Source organism: Odontesthes bonariensis, chromosome 14 (assembly GCF_027942865.1).
Source record: "Odontesthes bonariensis isolate fOdoBon6 chromosome 14, fOdoBon6.hap1, whole genome shotgun sequence".
NCBI lineage: Eukaryota > Metazoa > Chordata > Actinopteri > Atheriniformes > Atherinopsidae > Odontesthes > Odontesthes bonariensis.
The window spans coordinates 34,946,684-34,966,714 of NC_134519.1; the positions used below are offsets into that span (position 1 = coordinate 34,946,684).

General features: G+C 41.7%; 2 protein-coding genes across 2 annotated transcripts; one reads left to right on the forward strand and one right to left on the reverse strand.

The window, feature by feature from the left end:
* Positions 1-3,465: 3,465 nt before the first annotated feature.
* Positions 3,466-6,360, reverse strand: LOC142399470 (cytochrome b-c1 complex subunit 6, mitochondrial-like). The gene is made up of 4 exons (XM_075484174.1): positions 6,214-6,360; positions 5,721-5,804; positions 3,893-4,054; positions 3,466-3,769 (listed from the first exon to the last, which is right to left on the reverse strand). Exons 1-4 carry the CDS (start codon positions 6,259-6,261, stop codon positions 3,737-3,739), a joined length of 327 nt encoding a protein of 108 aa, XP_075340289.1. The 5' UTR covers positions 6,262-6,360; the 3' UTR covers positions 3,466-3,736.
* A 138-nt stretch (positions 6,361-6,498) lies between these two features.
* On the forward strand, positions 6,499-14,186 carry nsun4 (NOP2/Sun RNA methyltransferase 4). Its single transcript, XM_075482425.1, has 8 exons — positions 6,499-6,627; positions 7,186-7,405; positions 8,469-8,595; positions 8,688-8,842; positions 9,606-9,766; positions 9,881-10,005; positions 12,019-12,151; positions 12,563-14,186. The coding sequence occupies exons 1-8, from the start codon at positions 6,517-6,519 to the stop codon at positions 12,704-12,706; spliced, it is 1,176 nt and encodes a 391-aa protein (XP_075338540.1). The 5' UTR covers positions 6,499-6,516; the 3' UTR covers positions 12,707-14,186.
* The last annotated feature ends 5,845 nt before the right edge of the window (positions 14,187-20,031 follow it).

Below are 20,031 nucleotides of genomic sequence, written 5' to 3' on the forward strand. Positions count from 1 at the left end.
TATAAATTGAAAACACGAAATTCATTTTTTTAAATAAAGCAACTCACACTGGTTTTCACGTGATGGACACAATTAAGTTGAGTTTAGCCTAAAGCCACAGTCAATAACCTACTCTTACCGCGATTTTCGGATTCTGTATCCGCCTTCTCTTGGGGGTGCGCTCTTCAACTTCTCTGGAATGTAACTTCAGTCCGTTCTCGACGGCCATCTTACCTCCAACCTAGCGAATCTCTGGTCCATTCCCTCCAGAACCCTCTCCACGACCGTATCCACAGTGCTGGCCACCATACGAGACATCCCGGTCATAGCATTCAACAAGACTTTCATTTTATCTGCCTGTAAGCAAGTGAGTAAGTAAGTTTAATATACAGCACATTTAAAATCAGCGAGAACTGTCCCAAGTGCTGTACAGTGTCAACAAGACTAAAATTAAACAATCAAATGGTCATGTGCAAGTAGAAAAAAACACACAAACCTGTAGACCCGCAGAGAGTTGCTGGGGAGTTGAAAGCAAGTTAAAAAAATGAAGTTCCAGCCATTGTATTCCGCAAACCAGGGCAGTTTTCACAGTACGGGACTCTGTCTGCCTTTCTGTCTGGCTTTCTGCCGCCAGATCTGCTCCTTAAACTTTTTGTTTACACTGCACGACACAATGTTTCTCATACGTGATTGAACGAGAGCTTATGCGAGCCGTTAAGCTCCACCAATCATATGCGTATACGTCATTACACGGAATACTCGCGAGACAACCTCCCGTCCTTTTGCTATTTAATGTTGTCTGACCACAGCTGGCAATTTGCACTGTTTTGACACAAAAATGGACTCTGCAAGGACAAAGAAAAGACCTCGGCGATATTGTGACCATTGTGACACCGAATTAAGCCAAACACAATAAAACACTGAGCGCACTACTGCACATTATGTATACAGGCCAGATTTCTATATTTTTATTTCTATATTTCTATTTTATTTAAGAAACCTTTTAGAATATTGCTGCTGCATGCTTATTTTATCTTTATCTTATCTTTATTATTATACATTTGGACATCCAGTGCGGGCAACAAAGAAAATAATTTCATTGTTCAGGGAAACACGTTTCTAACTGCACACATGACAATAAACCTTTGAAACCTTGAATCCTTGAATTTTGCCCACAAAAAGCGGTTACAAAAGAGGTGTTTGGGAGAAAAAAACCCAGATATGCATCACCTGTCACCAGCAGACAGCGTGCACCTCTTCTTTTTCAAGACAACACAGCAACAAACTTGGCTGGAGTTGGAGGTGATAGTGAAAGTGTAGAAACAGGCCTGCCCACCCCCCACCTCACCTCACCCCACCCCACTTGAAAATGACTGTGGCAGCTCCTGACCTGATCACTGGCATTTACATATTAAAGGCTCTCCTAAGTAGGGGAGGGGAGGGGGGCATGGGGGAGCAGTTGCCAGGTCAATTTGCGACAATTTGGGCCAAGTTTTCACTTTTACCACCGCAAATGCAGGGGCTCAACGTATGCGGACATGTAAGGGGCCACATACATCCGCAAATCCCTCTTTTCATGCAGTGTGACGTCACGTCCGCCGAATGGCTTATTACTGGCACTAATGGTAAATAGATTTTATCTCGTAAATGATCCCACTAATAATGCATTGATTGTTACCAAACTTCTGCCGTAGTACACATAGGCTCTTAACTCACAAAACGAGGCATTAGAAAGTTTGTAAGTTTACCGGGAGTTTATTTAAAAGAACACTTTCCAGATAGCAACTACACACTGCTGCTAACGCTACCGCTGCGTCGACGTCACTTCCGGTAACTCCCGGAATATGTTTTGCACACCAAAGGCTATGTCAACTTCTGTTATCTGACATGTTATCTGTCATCTGTATTTATAGTGTTGTTGTATGTGTGTTATGTAATCCTTTGTACTGTGTGTCTTCATGTCTTTTTGTTTGTATGGCGCTTGAGTCTGAAGCCATTGCTTCTTGAATCTTGATACATACTGCCTGCCGTAGTTCAAGAAGTTGCAACGCACATTTGAAAACGCGAGGCGCTAGAGAGCAAATTCATTCGCCTTTGCAAAATAAAATTGCACCACTAGATGGGGGAAGAAATTACATAATGTCCCTTTAAGGGCAAGTGTTGGGTGTGTGGATGAGTGTGGAGATGGACCTGTCATTTAGGAGTAAGATGAGTCATAACATTAGGACCACTGACAGGTAAAATGAGCAACATTTCTCATGTTGATCCAATGCAATGTTCTGCTGGGAAAACTTGCATCCTGGGATTCAGATGGATTTCACTTTGACACCTACCCAAACATTTCTGCAGACCAAACCACTTCCATAATGAGCAGCCCCTTACCCTGGCAAAAACAGCTTCAGAATGGCTAAAAAGCCTGATGTGTTCCCCTGAACTCTAAACTCTCCAGATACCAATCTGATAGCATCCGTGGGAAGCAAGCCCAATACATGAAGACCCTCCCCACAACACGCAGGGCCCAAAGGATCCTCTGCTAAGACACCTTCCGATGTTGTTTGACCACGCCTTGACTGGTCAAAGCTGTTTGGGGAGGATGAGGAGATTAGGTAGATGGTCACATGGGTGGAGCAGTGATTTTAAATGTGGGGGTGTTACAGGGGTGGCACATAAGCGCCACATCAAGCCCATAGACACGACGCTGAAGTTGGCCTCCGATTCGCAAATTAAATTTTGATCGCCCTAAACTAGATCCTGTATAGAAACTACAATAGTTAGACAGCTCAAATCTGGATGGAATAATTCTAAAGCTATAGATTCATTAAAACCTTGTTTGGGATTTGTGAAACCTTTTTCTGATTTGTGAAAATGCAGAACAGGGCCGTTTTACTGCATTTTTTTTTTTGCATTCTGATCATCCTAAACTAGGTCCTGTATGGAAACTACAATTGTTACACTGCTCAAATCTGGATGGAATTATTCTAAAGAGGGTACAGCCTTTAAAACCCATTTTATGATTTGTTAAAATTTTATTTGGTCATTGAAAATTCAAAAAGGTGAAATCATCTTGCTGTAAACGTGGGGGTGTCGAAACACCCCCATCCCCCAAGGTTGCGACGCCCATGGATGGTCATAATGTTATGGCTGATTGGTGTACAGTGCAGGTGCCTTTTATATGACGAATGTAGGGAAACTGAAACGTATATAGGCAAACTTGCATTCAAAGCACATTTGTTTTTGTCAGTTTTTTTTTAGTTAGTTTAGTAATTGTTCCCAAAGTCTGCTGCTGCACCTCCCCAATAGGATGAAAGATTTATTCACAAATACAAGAAAAGTAACTAAATGATATTGGTTTAATAGTAGGTCAGTAATTTCAAATGCTGTGATGAAAAATTGCTCATATACCCCGATCATTAACCAATGTTTTCACAAGCAAACAACTTTCAGTATCATTGGCACAGTAGACTTATTAACAAATGAACCTAAAGGTAAACCAAAGAAAACCTTTATTTTATAGTCAGAACAATGTAATCCATGACCATGCCTGAGGTAAACTCCGTTAGCGGAGCAGCATATGATCCGACTATATAAGTGAGAGTCTGGGCCCTTCTTCGCCTTTTTTAATGCATCCATAAAGCAAAGTAGCAGTGAGTCTACACTGAAGTCTACACTGATTACAAAGGGGTGTCATAGCTGCTAATTACTGTACAACGATAACAATTAAATAGATTCTACAGCTTCAATGTGTGGGAACGGCAGGTCATTTCACATTGGTGAACAGCTTGTGTGCAACCTGTAAAGAGGAAAACAGCACAATAAGTAGCTTTACTGGAGGGCGAACAAAGTTCATATCAAGAAATCAATGACAAGAGGAAAATGTCAGCCATCTTTTCCTTTCCCTTCGTGTGTGACTTACACAATGGTCCCGTGCATGCAGGAAATCAAAGAGTTCTTCCGTGCAGTCCTCCTCAGTGCTGGATCTGGAGCTGACTCTGGCTTGACAGAGCTCCAGACGCTCCCTGTTGTGCACACAGTGTTCAGTCTGCTCACACTTGGTTCGTATCACTTCTAGAGGGTCCTGAAGCACATAGAGGAAAAAAAGCCTTGCATGACTATGACAAAGAACGGTGGCGATGGCGATTTTAGAATTAAACCAGTGATTTAAGGCTCAATTTATATTATTTACATCAAATGAACAATACAACAAAATAGAAAAGTTTGCTTTGCTAAACTCAAAGTATGGAGAGGAAGAAATCTGCTGACTGAATAGCCCTTTAGGAATGATGGCTTTCATTATAACCTAATTATTACAACATTAGCTATCGCATCATTTGTGTTTACTTTAACGCTGCAGACAATTCAAATTAGAGTAAATTTATATTTTTGGAGCAACAAAATCACAAGAAAACAAAGCTATGATAAAAATATACAGGATCAAAGAGTAGGAAATCTGCCTCTGAATGGCAGTGTGGTGGAAATGCAGGGTGGCAGAAAATTCTGACCTAGCACAAAAGTACCTTGTAATGGTATTTAGGTGCTTTAAAGTGCTTCTGACCCATCATTATACGATACAAATCAAAGACATAATGAAGTAAACTGAGGCTCTGGCTACGTTCAGACTGCAGGCCTTGATGCTCAATTCCGATTTTTTTGTGAGGTCGTTCACATTGCAATTAAATGCGACCTGTATGTGGCCTGCTGTGTGAACGGCTTACCGCCCCATACTATCCCGCATGTGCAGAAGAGCGTACGATGACATCATACGTCATGAGCGTGCCCAGTGTTTGCGGAAGTAAACATGGATGGTAAGACTAGGAATGCATATTGAGAATGAGGAGTCACGTGAGCCGGTCGGCCATGTTGGCAGGAGACGCTATTGGTTGCCAGGGGCAACGCCATCAGAACTTAACGGAGGCGAGCCAATATATTCCAGATATCTTTAAATTTCCCGCATTTATCATTTCGGCAGGACAGAGACGAATACAATTAAAAAAAGAAAGAAAGCAAAGCAATGCAGAAAGAAAAGGGACCTTACAGGGACAAGCTTATTACAAGCGCAAAGCAGCGGTATTTGGAGAAGCTCTCGAGCATCCAAAATATTGATCCTTACGAGCTCCCTGCAGCAGAATGGCACAGAGACCTGGACCAGTTACCTCCGTGCACATATATGGACATAGTAAATTATCTTGTCTTTGGTGTAAGTTACTACACTATGCAGGAGTTTAAAAGCCACAAATCTTTAGAATCTTACGAGACTTTCTGCTGTGGCTGGGTGCAGGACTTGGCCATCTACAAGCGATTTTAAAGTTGTTGTCCATCCGGAGCCAGCACATTAATCACGGCATAATTTTAAAGAGGATATTAAAAAGAAAAAGAGCTAGGCTTTTGGCCCTGGCCTTTTGTGGGGCAGTGGCAGAGTCTATCTAAAGACACGTTTGGGTGCGTCGTCGTAGCCAGGAGTGGTGGGACTGATGTGAGCGGCTTTTCAGACGCGTAGGTCGGATAAATGCGCCCTGGCCGTTCAGACTGCAGCCGCATGGCAAAAGATCAGATACGTATCGGAATTAGGACCACATATCCAAGTGGCCTGGATCGAATTTGAAAAAATCCGATCTGTGCTGTTCAGACTGTCATGAAAAGATCAGATACAGGTCCATATGGCCAAAAAAAAAATTCGGATTTGGGTCACTTCAGTGTGCTGTCTGAACGCAGCCTCTGTTTCTTCCTTGATTGATGTGACTTACAACCAGGTCTTCCTCCTCTTCTTCTTCTTCTTCTTCCTCCTCTTCTTCTTCTTCTTCCTCCTCCTCCGCAGGTGCATCTTCCTCCTAGTCAGTGGCAAGCATCAGAAGTTGTGGTTAGTTTGGTCTGCGCCATTTAGGGTTATTCAGAAACCGTGAACAAATAAACCGTATCAGTATGTTAAAAATCATCAGGAGAAAGTGTTTCTATTTTAGTCTGTTTTAATGTCTTATTGCCATTTCTCTGTAACAGAAAGGGAACATATCTTTGCTCTATCACTGTGAAGCCAAAGTGTTTATTTAAACTTTGAACTCGTGTACAATTTATTTGACCGTTTTGGCTAATGGTTATATCATTTTATATTTCAACGTATATTTGAAGGCTGGCCACAACTTGTACGAAACACAGCTTAACAGAGTAGCAGTGTTAGGTAACACGGCCCAACACCCACACATATTTTAAAAATCGTATACATAATCGTATATTGTTCAGTACCTCGTCGTCGGGATCCCCATTAGTGAGCATTTTCCTCTCAAAACCCATGATTACGTCGGTGAAATTTTGTGGAAAGGCAGCGGAAAGAAGGACCAGTCTGTCAGTGTCCAGGTTTGAGGACGCGAGGTCGGTCACACGCCGGAAACTACGAGGAAAGCTTGTACGTTTTTTTATTGGATAAGAGCTAGTATTGAAGTCAATTTAGTCCAATGACATACCGAGTTTGTGTAAGTTCCGCCTATCTGAAAATTTCAAGTGCGGAACTGCTGTTGTGAATGGAGCAGAAAAGTCGGACCTTAAAAGATGCCACACAGCATGATGGCACTGTTCCTGGACGTCAACAGACTTCTGTTAAGAAAGGTTAAATGCTTAAGGAATCTGACGCCAAGACGAAACCGAGTGAAAGAGAAATGGGTAGGTTCTCAACCGAATGATTTATAAAGCAGTTGATGATGTTTGCTAATTGAGAAAATTAGTCTCGTTCAGTTCAACAAAGATAAAAAAAGGTAAATAAGGATAGAAGATGATTTTATTGCCAAAGTAAATGATTTATGTAGTTGAATATAATCATAGGTAATTGTTTAGGAACATAGGAACAGCATCCCGTTGTCTTTTAGGTCCTCTCAGTCTTTAGGCCAGTTCAAATCCGGACTGAAAACACATCTCTTTTCCCTGGCCTTCCACTAGCTGAAATGGAGTTCACCTTGGCTTGCTACTTTTATTGTTATTGTTACTGTTATTGTTATTTTATTGCTAATTTTATCTCAAATTTTATTTTTATCTGTGATGAAGTCATTCTTATTGCTTGACTCTCTTGTGAAGCAGTTGCTGTTGTGAAGCACTTTGGTCAGCTGAGGCTGTTTTAATGTGCTATAAATACATTTTGAATTGAATAAATCGAGAGTAAAACTCGCATGGAATGGATGAATAAGATCGGCATGAGGACGTTTCAGCTTCCTTGTTTTCGGGCAGGCTGCTACACGTGCCAAGCACCCCCCCACCCAGCTGGCCCTGCAACACTTCGATGGGACCTACGGTGCACAGCTGGGGCAGATGTGGCCTTCAGTCCGAGTCGCACTGCTGACGGAGAGGAAGTACGGAGCTCTTCTCAATAATTTCTCACAAGATGCTGGCATTGCAGACCTCCAAGCCCAGGGATGCAGAGACTTCATCAGCAACAGAGATGGAGAGGGTAGGTGTGCATGTACAGTATTCAGTGAACCAGATAGTGTGACTCATTGCTTTTTACTCAGGATGGGACATCAGAGCTAAGTCATCCATCCATCCATCCATCCATCCATCTATCCATCTATTTTCTATATCCGCTTAATCCGTCGGTCGGGTCACGGGGGGGCTGGAGCCTATCCCAGCAGTCATCGGGCGAGTGGCAGGGTACACCCTGGACATAAATCAAGTCAAATTTATTTGTAAAGCACGTTTAAAAAACAGTTGACCAAAATGCTGAACATAAAACATTAAGCAACAAAATAGTATCAAACAATAAAACCAATAATTAAAATCCTGAGCTCAGTCAGTTTTAAAAGCCAATGAATAAAAGTGGGATCTCAAACGTGTTTTAAAAACATCCATATTTGGGTACCATAATCCATAATCCCTACCATAATCTAGGGGCAGGTGTTGCAAAGGCCCGCTCTCCGCAATTTTTTAGCCTAGACGTAGGAACAGTTAAAAGCATCTGGTCTGCGGACCTTGAGTCCGGAGGAAGCATATATAATGAGAACAGCAAGGGGCCAAGACTGGACCCCTGCGGGACACCACATGAGAGAGGAACTTTTGGTGAAAAAAAAGTAACTGAGTAACTGCACAAGCTCAGTTACTCAGATAAGATTTGAACCAGTTCAATGCAGGTCCTTTAATCCCAGTAGTGTGCTCCAGACGAGACATAAGAATGCCGTGGTCTTCCGTATCAAAAGCAGCACTAAGGTCTACATTTTCAGACTAGATTTCCAGAGTCTGTGATAGATAAAAGGTCATTTAAATTTTTAAAAGGGCTGTTTTAAAGCTTTAAAACCTGATTGAAAGACCTCTGTAAAATGATGTTGATCTAAAAAGGACTTTCTCCAGAAGCCTGGACATAAAAGGCAGTTTAGAAATTGGTCTAAAATTAGATCAAACTGTTGGGTCAATGTTTTGCTTTTTAAGAATAGGTTCAACCACAGCATGCTTAAAGTCAGCTGGGACCAACCCGGACTGCAGAGTGCTATTAATAATTGACAATACATTTATCCCCACAGCTAAGGAGGAATCCAGTGATGTTCCCACTGCTGGAGACGTTGAGGGTCCATCTCCCCTGCATCTAAGCCCAAATATAAAGTGCTTTGTGTTTCCCAGAGGGGATGTCACACGGTTCAAGCCTGCAAGGTGAGCAAAAGTCTGAAAAATGTTTCATTACAAAGGATGTGGTCTCTTGCCCGAGTGCAGTCTAATCCTCGCGTCTCTCTTGTTGACTTAAGACCAGATCAGTTTGGCCGGTTGGGCTACTACCTGATGGACGCGGCGTCTGTGTTGCCTTGTCTCGCATTGGATGTTCAGGAGGGTCATGCTGTGCTGGATCTCTGCGCTGCTCCAGGTGGCAAGACCCTGGCTTTACTTCAGACTCAGATGATCAGTGAGTAGACTATTCTTGACAAAAATCTTTCTTGCTTATGCCTTGTGTACACCAAGAGCGACCTACGCTAACTGAGCGCCGGAAATCATTATTTCTCTATGGAGGGTGAGCGAACTGAGCGACCAGAGCGAATTCCAGCGATTAAACTCAAGCTAATATTATGGTAATGAGCTATGACGCGGTTTGGTGAAAACCAATGACAATCTGCGGGGTTCGCGGAAACAGACGTGTAAACTTTGGTTCCTAGTTGTTTCCTTGTTTGGTTCCTATCCAAACAATAGTCGTTTAATCCTGAGACTGTTGCAATTGCTGTGTCGAGTGCTTCAATACAATAGTGTAGTAACCCCAGGCATACCTTTCTCACTGCAATTAAGTTTTATTTCGAATTTATTTTATTTTTCACAGCTGCCTCTGCTATTCCTGCTCTTCTCAGGTGTACCTAATGTAGTTTTACATAATTTGTAACGTGATGTATATCTTGTATAACAAATTGTAAATAACAACACGTTTATTCATGTCCCTGCCCTCTCTTTCCTCCTTTGTTCTTTTTCGCGCGGGTGCTGCACAGCCGCGGGGCCTTTAAGAATTTAACATTCTAAATGTGACGTCACGAGCGAACAAAGCTACCAAAGCAAATTCTCAAGCGAAGCTTCTCTAGCTACCTCCGCTACCAGGCAGCGTAGGTCGCCCTTGGTGTACACGCAGCATTACTCTGTCAGTGGCTCTTCTGTTAATCGTCCACTATGTTCTGTTCATGTCACAGGGATTTTGTGCATAAACGACTCGTCAGTGTCTCGAACTTTGCGACTGAGGAAGGTCCTCCACAGCTACGTTCCTAAGCAGTTTTTGACAGATGAGAATCTGCGCATCACCTCTTTTGATGGCACCAAATGGGGGGAGATTGAAAGTAACACTTTTGACAGAGTAAGTGATTGTCGCACAACAATGTTGAACCTTTTCAGAAAATTCCATTGGTAGTAGCTGAGTAAAGGCATAACTAATTCAGACACTGCTTCTTCTTGTCGTCTCTGAATTCAGGTCCTTGTTGATGTTCCTTGCACCACAGACAGACATTCACTCCTGGAGGATGACAACAATTTATTCAGTAAGAGCAGGACCGGTGAGAGGCGAACGCTGCCACAGCTACAGTTGGAACTGCTGCTGTAAGTTTGGTGTGAACACACCCACTCATGCATATGTTTTTCTTTATTTTGACTATTTTCTATGAAGTAACACGTATAGAATTCAACGATGTGCATTTCTGATGAACGGCTGCACGTGGTGTGGTGGTTAACACCGTCACCTCACAGCAAAAGGGTTATTGGTTCGAATCCCAGTTGTGTGGAGTTTGCATGTTCTCCCCGTGTATGTGTGGGTTCTCTCCAGGTACTCTGGCTTCCTCCCGCCGTCCAGAAACATGCATTTTAGGTTCATTGGTGGTAATGCAATCCAGAAATGTGTTATACATCATCATCTGAGGTCACTTACCCGATGGGGAGGCTTGGCAAGGGAATGATTAGAACAGCCCCACACCGCGCTTCATTATGGGAACCACACATGCAGATCAGATACCATCCCTTCTTCTTTCCTGCATCTCACTTGTCTAATGTCTAGGGCTGGGCTAGTTAACTTGTAATTATTGCGCTAACTCGCTAATTTTTTAACGTCGATAAATATTTTATTGCGCATTAACGCATGTTTAATTTATTTTAAAAAAAAAATGGTGGCGGGCTTTTGTGCCTTGAATGGATAGAAAAAGTTCAGAGAGACAGGAAGCAGGGGGCAGAGAGAGGGGGAACAACACGCAGCACAGGGCTGTCCGATGCGGGATTGAAACCGGGGCCAGCTGCATCGAGGACTATAGCCTCTGTACATGGGGCGCCTGCTGTACCCACTACGCCATGGACCACCCCTGTTTTATCGTTTATTTTATTATTGTAAAAGTCTGTTGCTCACAGGCTTTTATTTTGTAAAAGTCTGTTGCTGTCTGCTGCGGAACCGGAAAAGAAAGTAATCGGCGGATCCACCAAACATGGAGAAGGGTACGGAACTTTTACTCGGCCATTTTCATTTTAAAGTTCTTCCAGACGGCGGAGTCGACAGAACCAAAGTCATCTGTAAACACTGCCAAGTTGAATTGTCTTCTCAGCGTAGTAGTTCCAGTCTAAAATATCACTTAAAGGCAAAACACACAACTGATAGCAGCAAGTCATTCAAGGAAACAGACAGTGGAGCGAGGCTTCTACATAAAAACTACAGAAAGATGCTGATGTTAAAAGTGTGTTTGCACAACAAATGTTATGGCACTTTCATTCATATGGCAGCACATTTAAAATAAAACTAAATGCTAAAAGCTATACACTACTTTTGAATTCATTTTTGGATTTTGCGTACAAATGCGATTAATCGCGATTAATCAGGGAAATCATGTGATTAATTAGATTAAACATTTTAATCGTTGCCCAGCCCTACTAATGTCTATTCTTTGTGTTTCTTGGTCCTATTCTTCTTATTGGTCTCCCTCTGGAAGGGAATGGTCTCGTAACATTTGATGCACATGCCACCTCAACCCTGTGAAACACTCATGCACGCTCTAATCTGAGGTGCTGCTGATAGATCATTTTTGAGGCTGGTAACTCTAAAGAACTTATCCTCTGCAGCAGAGTTGAGCTTTGGTCTTCGTGTTCTGGGATAGTTTTCATAATAGTCAGTTTGGTGTAAATGCACTTTAAAACAAATTCAGTGTTCTTGCAGTTTTCTTTGACTCACCTGCACATCTTAAAGTAATTTGGTGTTTTTGATCTCTTTATTTAGATGAGCAGTTCTTGACATAATCGGTCAACTTTACCTTGATACAACACAGCTTGTGAGTTCAAACACACTACAAGTTCAATAGTTCACTTCTGACAAGGCACATTTGTTGATTGGAAAGCATTCCAGATAGTTGCATTGTCAAGATGGTGGAAAGAATGTCAAGAGTGTAAAAAACTGTCATCAAGGGAAAACGCTTTAAAGAAGACACATGTGACTTTTTTTTTTTCGTCTGCCAGGATTCCTTTTCAGAGTTTAGATGGCGTCATTATTATAGGCAATTCTGCGCATGAGTAGGTGTGTTCAAAACGTTTGGGTGGTTATGCACGTGTTCATGTGCGTACATTTGTTTGTCTTTACTGCAGCGCTGGAATCGAAGCTGCTTGTCCTGGAGGGGAGATCCTTTACTCCACCTGCTCCCTGTCTCCAAACCAGAACCTGGCTGTGGTTGAACAAGCTATATACTTGGCTCAAGAGAACCACGGCATCCACCTTCAGGTTAGTGGGACACTATCAAATCAAATCAAATTTATTTGTATAGCACATTTCATGTACAAACAATTCAAAGTGCTTTACATAAAATAAAAGCATTGCAGCAGGGAGTGGAAGAAGCATTAAAAACACATAAAAGAACATAAAGAGAAACACATAAAATAATTTAAATGAATTTAAAAACAAGCAACAGTCTAGATAAGTTCAAAGATAGCGTGCAGATTTCATGCATAGACACATGAGAACAGAAATGTTTTTAACCTGGATTTAAAAATCAACAAGAAACCCTAGAATGCCACTTCAGAGTAACTGTTAATAGTAATGTAACTTTGATTGATTTGGATTACCTGATGATAAAGACAGAAACTCCCATTTTTCTTTCCCTTCCTTCCTCGTCCTGGTCTCATCTGTACTCAGGTTGTCAGTCTGCGACCTCTCACGCAAATGTTTCGGAACACCTTTCACTTCGCTCCTGACCTCCACCTGGGTGAGATGGTGGTCCCACACTTAGCCGCTAACTTTGGGCCCATTTACCTGTGCAAGCTGAGGAGGCTTACTTAAAGTGTGCTTCCGTGGATGTGTTGCCCTAAAAGCTTTTTGGAAAGGAACTCCTTTTAGATTCAGAAGTTCTGAGTGATTCAGCATCTTCAGCTGATGGACCTGGACTTTTTTATAACTCTGGATACACCCGACATAACACACAGTAGTTCTACTGTGTGTTATGGAGCAGTCAGAATGCTTGTCAACTTTAAGTGTTTTTCATGTGCAGTTTTATTTTTGCCCCATAGGTGTCCACAGTAACTAAGGAGGATATTATATTCGATGTCCACTAGAGGACACTAAGCATATATGTAGAAAGATTGCAGGAACTCCAGAGTGTATGTTCTCCTGCTCTGTGTCAGATGCATGGAGATGATGTTTCAGGTTCACATTACTGAGACCCAAATTTCCATCAGAATTCCGTGCTCTTTTTAACTCTGCAGTGAAAATGGGTTTGGCTTGTTGGTTATTCATCAGGTGTGATTGTTTTGTCTAATAACATGATATGCTCCTTTCTGAAAGGAGGAGATAATGAAAAGGCAGGTAATGACTTATTTTGACCATTTGGCTTCTCACATCTGAATCTGTGCAACTTTCATTACTATAGCTGGATTGACTCCGTTTTACACTTGACATCACTCAGAGGTGAAATGTTTCCTCTTATCACACCCTAATGTGAGCACAGAGGTGCCTCTTTTGCCATCACACCGCCGATGACCCTTTATGTTGTCCTGGTCAGGTAATGTAGCATGAAAAAGGTGTGTGTTTATATATATTTATATATAAATGTGTTTATATATATATATATATATATATATATATATATATGTGTGTGTATTTGGTTGTGTGAAACGAATCCACTTCCCACTGTCATTAAGCTGCTCCAAGTGCTGGAGCCAAGCTCCATCCGTGTGCAGGGATGGTCGGCAGCCATGCGGCTCCCAGATGAACATTAAAGAGGCAGCAGAGAGCTAAAATGGGACAACTTCGCCCTGTTTGCCCCTCCGCTTTTTTATTCCACAGATGAGTGCAGATAATTTTCTGTGCGATTGTGAGTGATTACTGTATTACTGTGGCAAAAGGGGGATGTATCAGGGAATGCAGAGGGAATTAATGACACATAAAAACTATTTTTGTATTGACTGCATTTGTCCCCAGGGCCTTGAGTGCCTCTTCGCATATCTTGTGATTACCTAAACGTATTGTAAATATGTGTTTCCTATGGGCTCTTACATAAATTTACATGTTTTAACACTCAGGAGACGGCAGACTGTTAGAGATGAGTTACTCTCCATTCTGCCTGTCCATAGACTCGACTGGCTGCCTGCTTTATTATTGAATTAGCCAATGAAGCGCTGTGCATTTGTGTCCCTGTGTGTAAGCCTGTTAGGGAGACATGCTTTGTATTAGAAAGATGAATATTATGGATTTAACTCTACAACATTGCTTCTGTTGTGTTTTCAAATACAATTTAAATGTCGCATCTTTCTAATAAACATGCAAAACACTTTAATAGTCTCGTGTTTTTTCCTCTCACAAAACAAGCTACACATTATTCTTGAACTCCACAGAAAAATCTAGCTCCCAGAGTGGGTTGTGAAATAGTTTAATGATTGGATGTTTTTCATCTTAAGTCGTTTAAGGTGATCAGTAAGGTATCTGTTTAGAGAAGAAGGCAAGTTATTGTTTGTGTCCTTTAAGCAGTGCTGTTGTGGTGCTTTTAGCCTGAAGGTGAAGATCCCAACTGGCAGTGTGACAGTCGGGAAGAAGATGACAATATTTTGTGATGGAAAAAATGTGTTTAATGCAGGAGACATCTCTATTGTTCGATATAAAATTGGTGTTGTCCCCCCCAGACAACAGCTACTCCTGTTTTTACTGATCACTTATGACACTAATTTCTGTTCACAAGCATCTCGTGGTCTGTCAATAGTGAAAGAAATTAGTGTACAAAGTTTCCTTGCAATTTGTTTTATATTGTATTTCCCCTGTTTTTTTTTTTTTTTGGGGGGGGGGTTGTAATTTAACAGAGGATTTTTCAAGACATTTTTGTAGAACAGTAGATTTACTGACAATAGTGGAGTTCACACAGGAGTTTTAGGACATAGTGGATGTCAAACTGTACTCAAGAGGCCCAACTACATTCTGTCAAGGTTGTACATGGACCTTTTCTGTTTTTTCATGCCTCTATGCTGGAGGCAACAGTGGCAGGAGGAGATTCTTAGTCTTCTCTGGTAGCCCATCTTTTTCTTTTGAACTCAGTATCTCTTGAAAGATGGAAATTCTTTAAATTCAAATTTGATTATGATAGAAATTTCACTCAAATTTTTCATGAAATGAAATGAAAATCAATTTTGTACCAAAAAGTGCCAAAGGTCCGGTTTACTGTGGCAGTATAATACTCATATTTCACCATGGCTCAGAAGGCAGAAAGATTGTGAAGTCACGTGTGCTCTGATGCTGAACGGATGCCACTGTTGGTACTCACCTTTGAAACTGAAGTGACTGTATTCTGTGCTGTCAGGTTGAATATACATGTGACACCTTTTAGAACTTGTAGGGTCTTTACAGCAACATCTACAGTCAATCTGAACCACTGTCTCTTGTCATTGTTCCATCTGTACATTTGCTTTATTTGCCAAATATGAATACACTTTAATGAAATTCGTACATAAATTTCTACATAGATTGTCTAAACATAAATTATATACAAAACTGAACAGACATGACTTTAAACTACAACGTGTCTGGTACTTGCATGGGGCTGCAAGTTTTTAATTGTAATAACTTTTCAACCGTAAGGTTGATATAATGGTAACATTTTCTTTACTGTGGTTTATACCAGAGGTCTTCAACAGGGGGTCCGCGACCCCCAGGGGGTCCGCGGAGGTACTGCAGGGGGGTCGCGAAATCTTTGGTTGATTAGATGATTTTTAACATTTAAAAAAAAAAAAAAAAAAAGTTTTTTTTTTTTTTTTTTTCAAACAGTTTTTTCTCACAAATTGTGTGCAAACGTGTGCCATCCACAGATGGTTTGAGGATTCAATGTCCCATCTACATGCATGTTTAAAGTTAAAATCTGTGGATTATTTGAATAGCTCAGTGTTGTATGCAAGATGTTTGTTTATAAATGGCAGTGGCACGGCCACCCTGTACCTTGCACATGTTTAAAATAAAAACATGAATATATTAACCTGTGTATTATTTGAATAGCTCAGTAATAACAGAGTAGCTATGTTTATACACGGCACTAGGCCCCGTTAAATATAAAACACAATTGTATGCCATATAAATAGTAGGGGGGTCCCTGCTCCAACTCTCCATCAGTTTGGGGGTCCCTGAAAAACGTTGAAGACCCCTGGTTTATACCATTGTGAACAGTTGGAAGTTGCAAAACCAGTGTTGTGTTTTTTGTTTTTGTTTTTTTAAATGAATTCATCATTTGAATTATTGTTTAAAGCAATACTGTATTCTGGTTCTTTAGCTCGGTTAAACTACAGTAGGCTATCGCTATGGTCAAAATGTACCTAAGTGAGTACAACCCCTATTCCAAAAACGTTAGGGACGCTGTGCGAAATGTAGATAAAAAACAGAATGCAATTAATTGCAAATCTCATAAACCAATGTTTTATTTACAATTGAACAATGAAAACATAAAAAATGTTTAATATGTGACTTTTTACTACTTTATGAAAAATGTCAGTAAATTTGATGACAGCACATGTCTAAGTAATTTGGGGCCGGGCAATGTACAGCACTATGTAGCACCTCTTCTTCTTTAAACAAAAGTCCATAAACATCTGAGAAATGAGGAGACCAGTTGCTGGACCCTTTGGAGAAGAATGTTGTCCCATTTAGTTTTTCTTTATCATGTTTTGTGGTTCATTATGCTTCAAATCTTTACAACTGGAGAAAGTTCTAGACTGCAGGCAGACCAGTCCAGTATCTGGACTTATCTACAAAGAAGCCATGGTGTTGAATTTGAAGTAAACACAAGAAATTTGTACTAAAAAATTTACCAGACACAGTGAATAATTCCCTATATTTCCTATATAGACCAGTGAGCAGTGCTGACCAACATGTCATTGGGGTCATCAGGTGGGAACCTCCTTTCATCAGTGTTTCGTCTCGTTGGGCCCACGACACCTCCAGGAGGCTAGACAATGACCACTGGCGTCCCAGAGTCACCCCCCTAATGCCAGCCATCACTGCTCCTCACACCACAACAACCATCTTTTCTTCCACAACCACAAGCTACCCCAGCCTCTCACCAACTGCACACCAGTCAAAGTGGGGTGGGGATACAAACCCTGGTTCAGGTAGGGGGTAATGAAAATATAGAGGGTGCCAGAGGTGAAGGCAGGACAAGACACACTAGCAGATTCAGCAGACAATCTCACCTAAACAGTCCTACAATCACTAAAAATGCCAGAAAAAACAAGGCCATACAGGCCAACTCACCTATGTTAGTTCCTGTTCAAATTCACCTATAAATTCTCTCCAGTTTTAGCTTCTCTTCATTGGCTCCCTGTTAAATTCAGAATAGAATTTAAGATTCTTCTCCTCACATATAAAGCTCTTAAAGAGCTCCATCATATCTTAAAGATCTGATTATAAGATATTTTCCTAACAGAGCACTTCGTTCCCAAACTGCAGGTTTACTTGAGGTTCCCAGAGTTTCTAAAAGTATAATCGGAGGCAGAGCCTTCAGTTATCAGGCCCCTCTCTTGTGGAATAATGCCCCTTTTCCACCGCCGAGCTAGCCCTACTCTACTCGGTTCGATATAGCGCGACACTACACTACACTACACGGCACGGCACGGCACCAGTAACATTTCCTTTTCCACCCAAACTGTGACCTGGAAGTGGGCGGAGTCGGCCCGGACACCACTAACGTGACGTCGGTTTCAGGTGACTACAAAGTGTCACGCCGCGTTTAGTCAAAAGTAAACACAACGATGGAGTGTAATGTGTAATGCAGTTGACAATTCATATTGTTTAGTTAAACCAAGCTCTTTATTAAAAAAGAGAGTACAACGCCTGTATCTGAGACAACTCCCTACGGTTTACTTTTGTACTGTCTTTTTTAATAAAGAGCTTGGTTTAACTAGTGTTGGGGCTGGTGGAATGCACATAGCAGCTGTTGCCTCAGCTGCAGATTGCAATGCCAGTGTCAGTTCTGAAGCCTGCAGGATTGGAGGATCTCTTCGCTGACCTCAGCAACCGAACACTCATCGGTTGCACAAACCGAGTCTTGAGGGAAAAAGAATAAAAAGTGTGAACATACGAAACGCATAGGTGAGACACTGTGCTAGCCTTCCAAAACAGCGTTGTTTGCTAGCTTACTCAGAACTTACATGAGACACCTGTGTAACTTTTTACACAAGTTAAAGACTGAACATGTTTTTGTTACGATATAAAACATGCATTTGTTAAGATATAAGCGTTGCACCAAGGGGATAAGAACAACACTTACCATTTTCCATCGCCTCCAACAAAGACGTCGCCGAATCCGTCCGAAATACCGTCCATTTGGTCGAACCACTTCCATGTCTTTCGGTTTGACCCACTCCGGCTGTTGTGGTCCTTTACCTGCCGGTAATCACTCTTCAGCTTGTCTCGGCACTGCTGAGAATTCCGGTGATAGCCATGGTTAGCCATCAGCTAGGCTATATCCTGGAACATCTTCTCATTTCGTGTTGCTCCGTCCAGTTCCTTCTGTATGCGGTCCTCGGCCACCACACACAGAAAGGTCTGCACCTCGCTCATCGTCCATGGGTTGGCTTTCCTTCTCTGGTCTTCCATCTTCGCAATTCTGTTTACTCTCTGTTGCTCTCGCAGGTGTGTTTTCATACATGGCGGGTGATTATTTAAAGCTCCCCGAGCTTCGTTGCGTGTATGATGTAATTTCACCTGACCAATCAGTGGACAGCACTGATCACGTGACGTTTTAGCACCGACTAGTACCGACTAGACCCACCTCTGAAGCAGGTACTAGCCGGTACTAAAAATCGTAACGGATCCCACCTTCAACCCGCGATGGAAAAGCTCCCAATCAGGGTAGAGTCGTACCGTGTAGAGCCGTACTGTTACGAAAATGTTCGGTGGAAAAGGGGCATAAGCTGCCAGTAAATGTGCGGGAAGCAGACACCCTTTCCACTTTTAAGACCAGGCTTAAAACTTTCCTTTTTGATAAAGATTATAGTTAGGGATGGCCCAGGTGATCCTGAAACATCCCATAGTTAAGCTGCTATAGGCCCACACTGCTGGGGGGCCTCATCTGTCACACCTTTCCACACTTTACTCTCTTTTTCCCCCGTTTAATTTCTCAAATGATATTATGTACATGTGACATTATTGTGGTCATTAACTCGTGTTTCCCTGTTCCAACAGGTTTCCTTTGAATGGTGATACAGTGTTTGTTGTCCCCTCTTTTCTGTCTTCTCAAACCCCAGCTGGTCGAGGCGGATGCCGACCCTTCCTGGTTCTGGTTCTGCCAGAGGTTTCTTCCTGTTCAAAGGGAGTCGTTTCTCTCCACAGTCGCCTCAGGCACGCTCAGGACGGGAGATTGGACTGAAGACAAGTTTCAGTGCAATCTGTTGGTTTCCTTAGCTAGGAAATTGTTTTTGAATTGGCTCTATATGAATAAATTGGATTATTTTATAAATAATTATAATTACAATGAATTGAATTCCAATTGGCTTGAATTGGACTTTATTATTTAAGTGCCTTGAGATGACATTTGTTGTATTTGGCGCTATATAAATAAAAATGAATTGAATTGAACCTAAAATGGCCGCCTGATTTCAAAATGCTCACATGGGCCACACCCTCCACTTAAATATATCCTGGATTTCATCCTTGCTTCTTCCAAGAGTCTGTTTACCCTTAAAAAATCCTCTACATCCTACTTCCAATGTACATAACCTAACTTTCCATCTTCGCTGCTCTGCTTCTGCCCCCAACTCCACAAACCTAAGCTTTTTCCTTTCATATGCTTCTACCACTGAGTCCTCCCAAAGAACAGTCAGCTCTATGAAATAGACTCTCATTCTACTCATTGACAACAAGACTATATCAGACCTTAAATTTGTAGAGGCTATTTCCTGGGGAATAGCAAGCTTATTTCCTAAATCTACCTGCATCTCCCAATCACAAGCATCCTCTAAGCTGCCTTTCCTCCTTATTGTCTTATTAACTTTCTCCCCCTCTTCAACAAACTGAATTGCCACTTTCTTCACCTTAGACCTTCCTAAATTTACCTGCCTTCGTTTAATTTCAATACCTGCAGCTAAGCTTCTTAATACTTGGTCATGTCACCATGTGTACCGGCCTTGTGACAGACT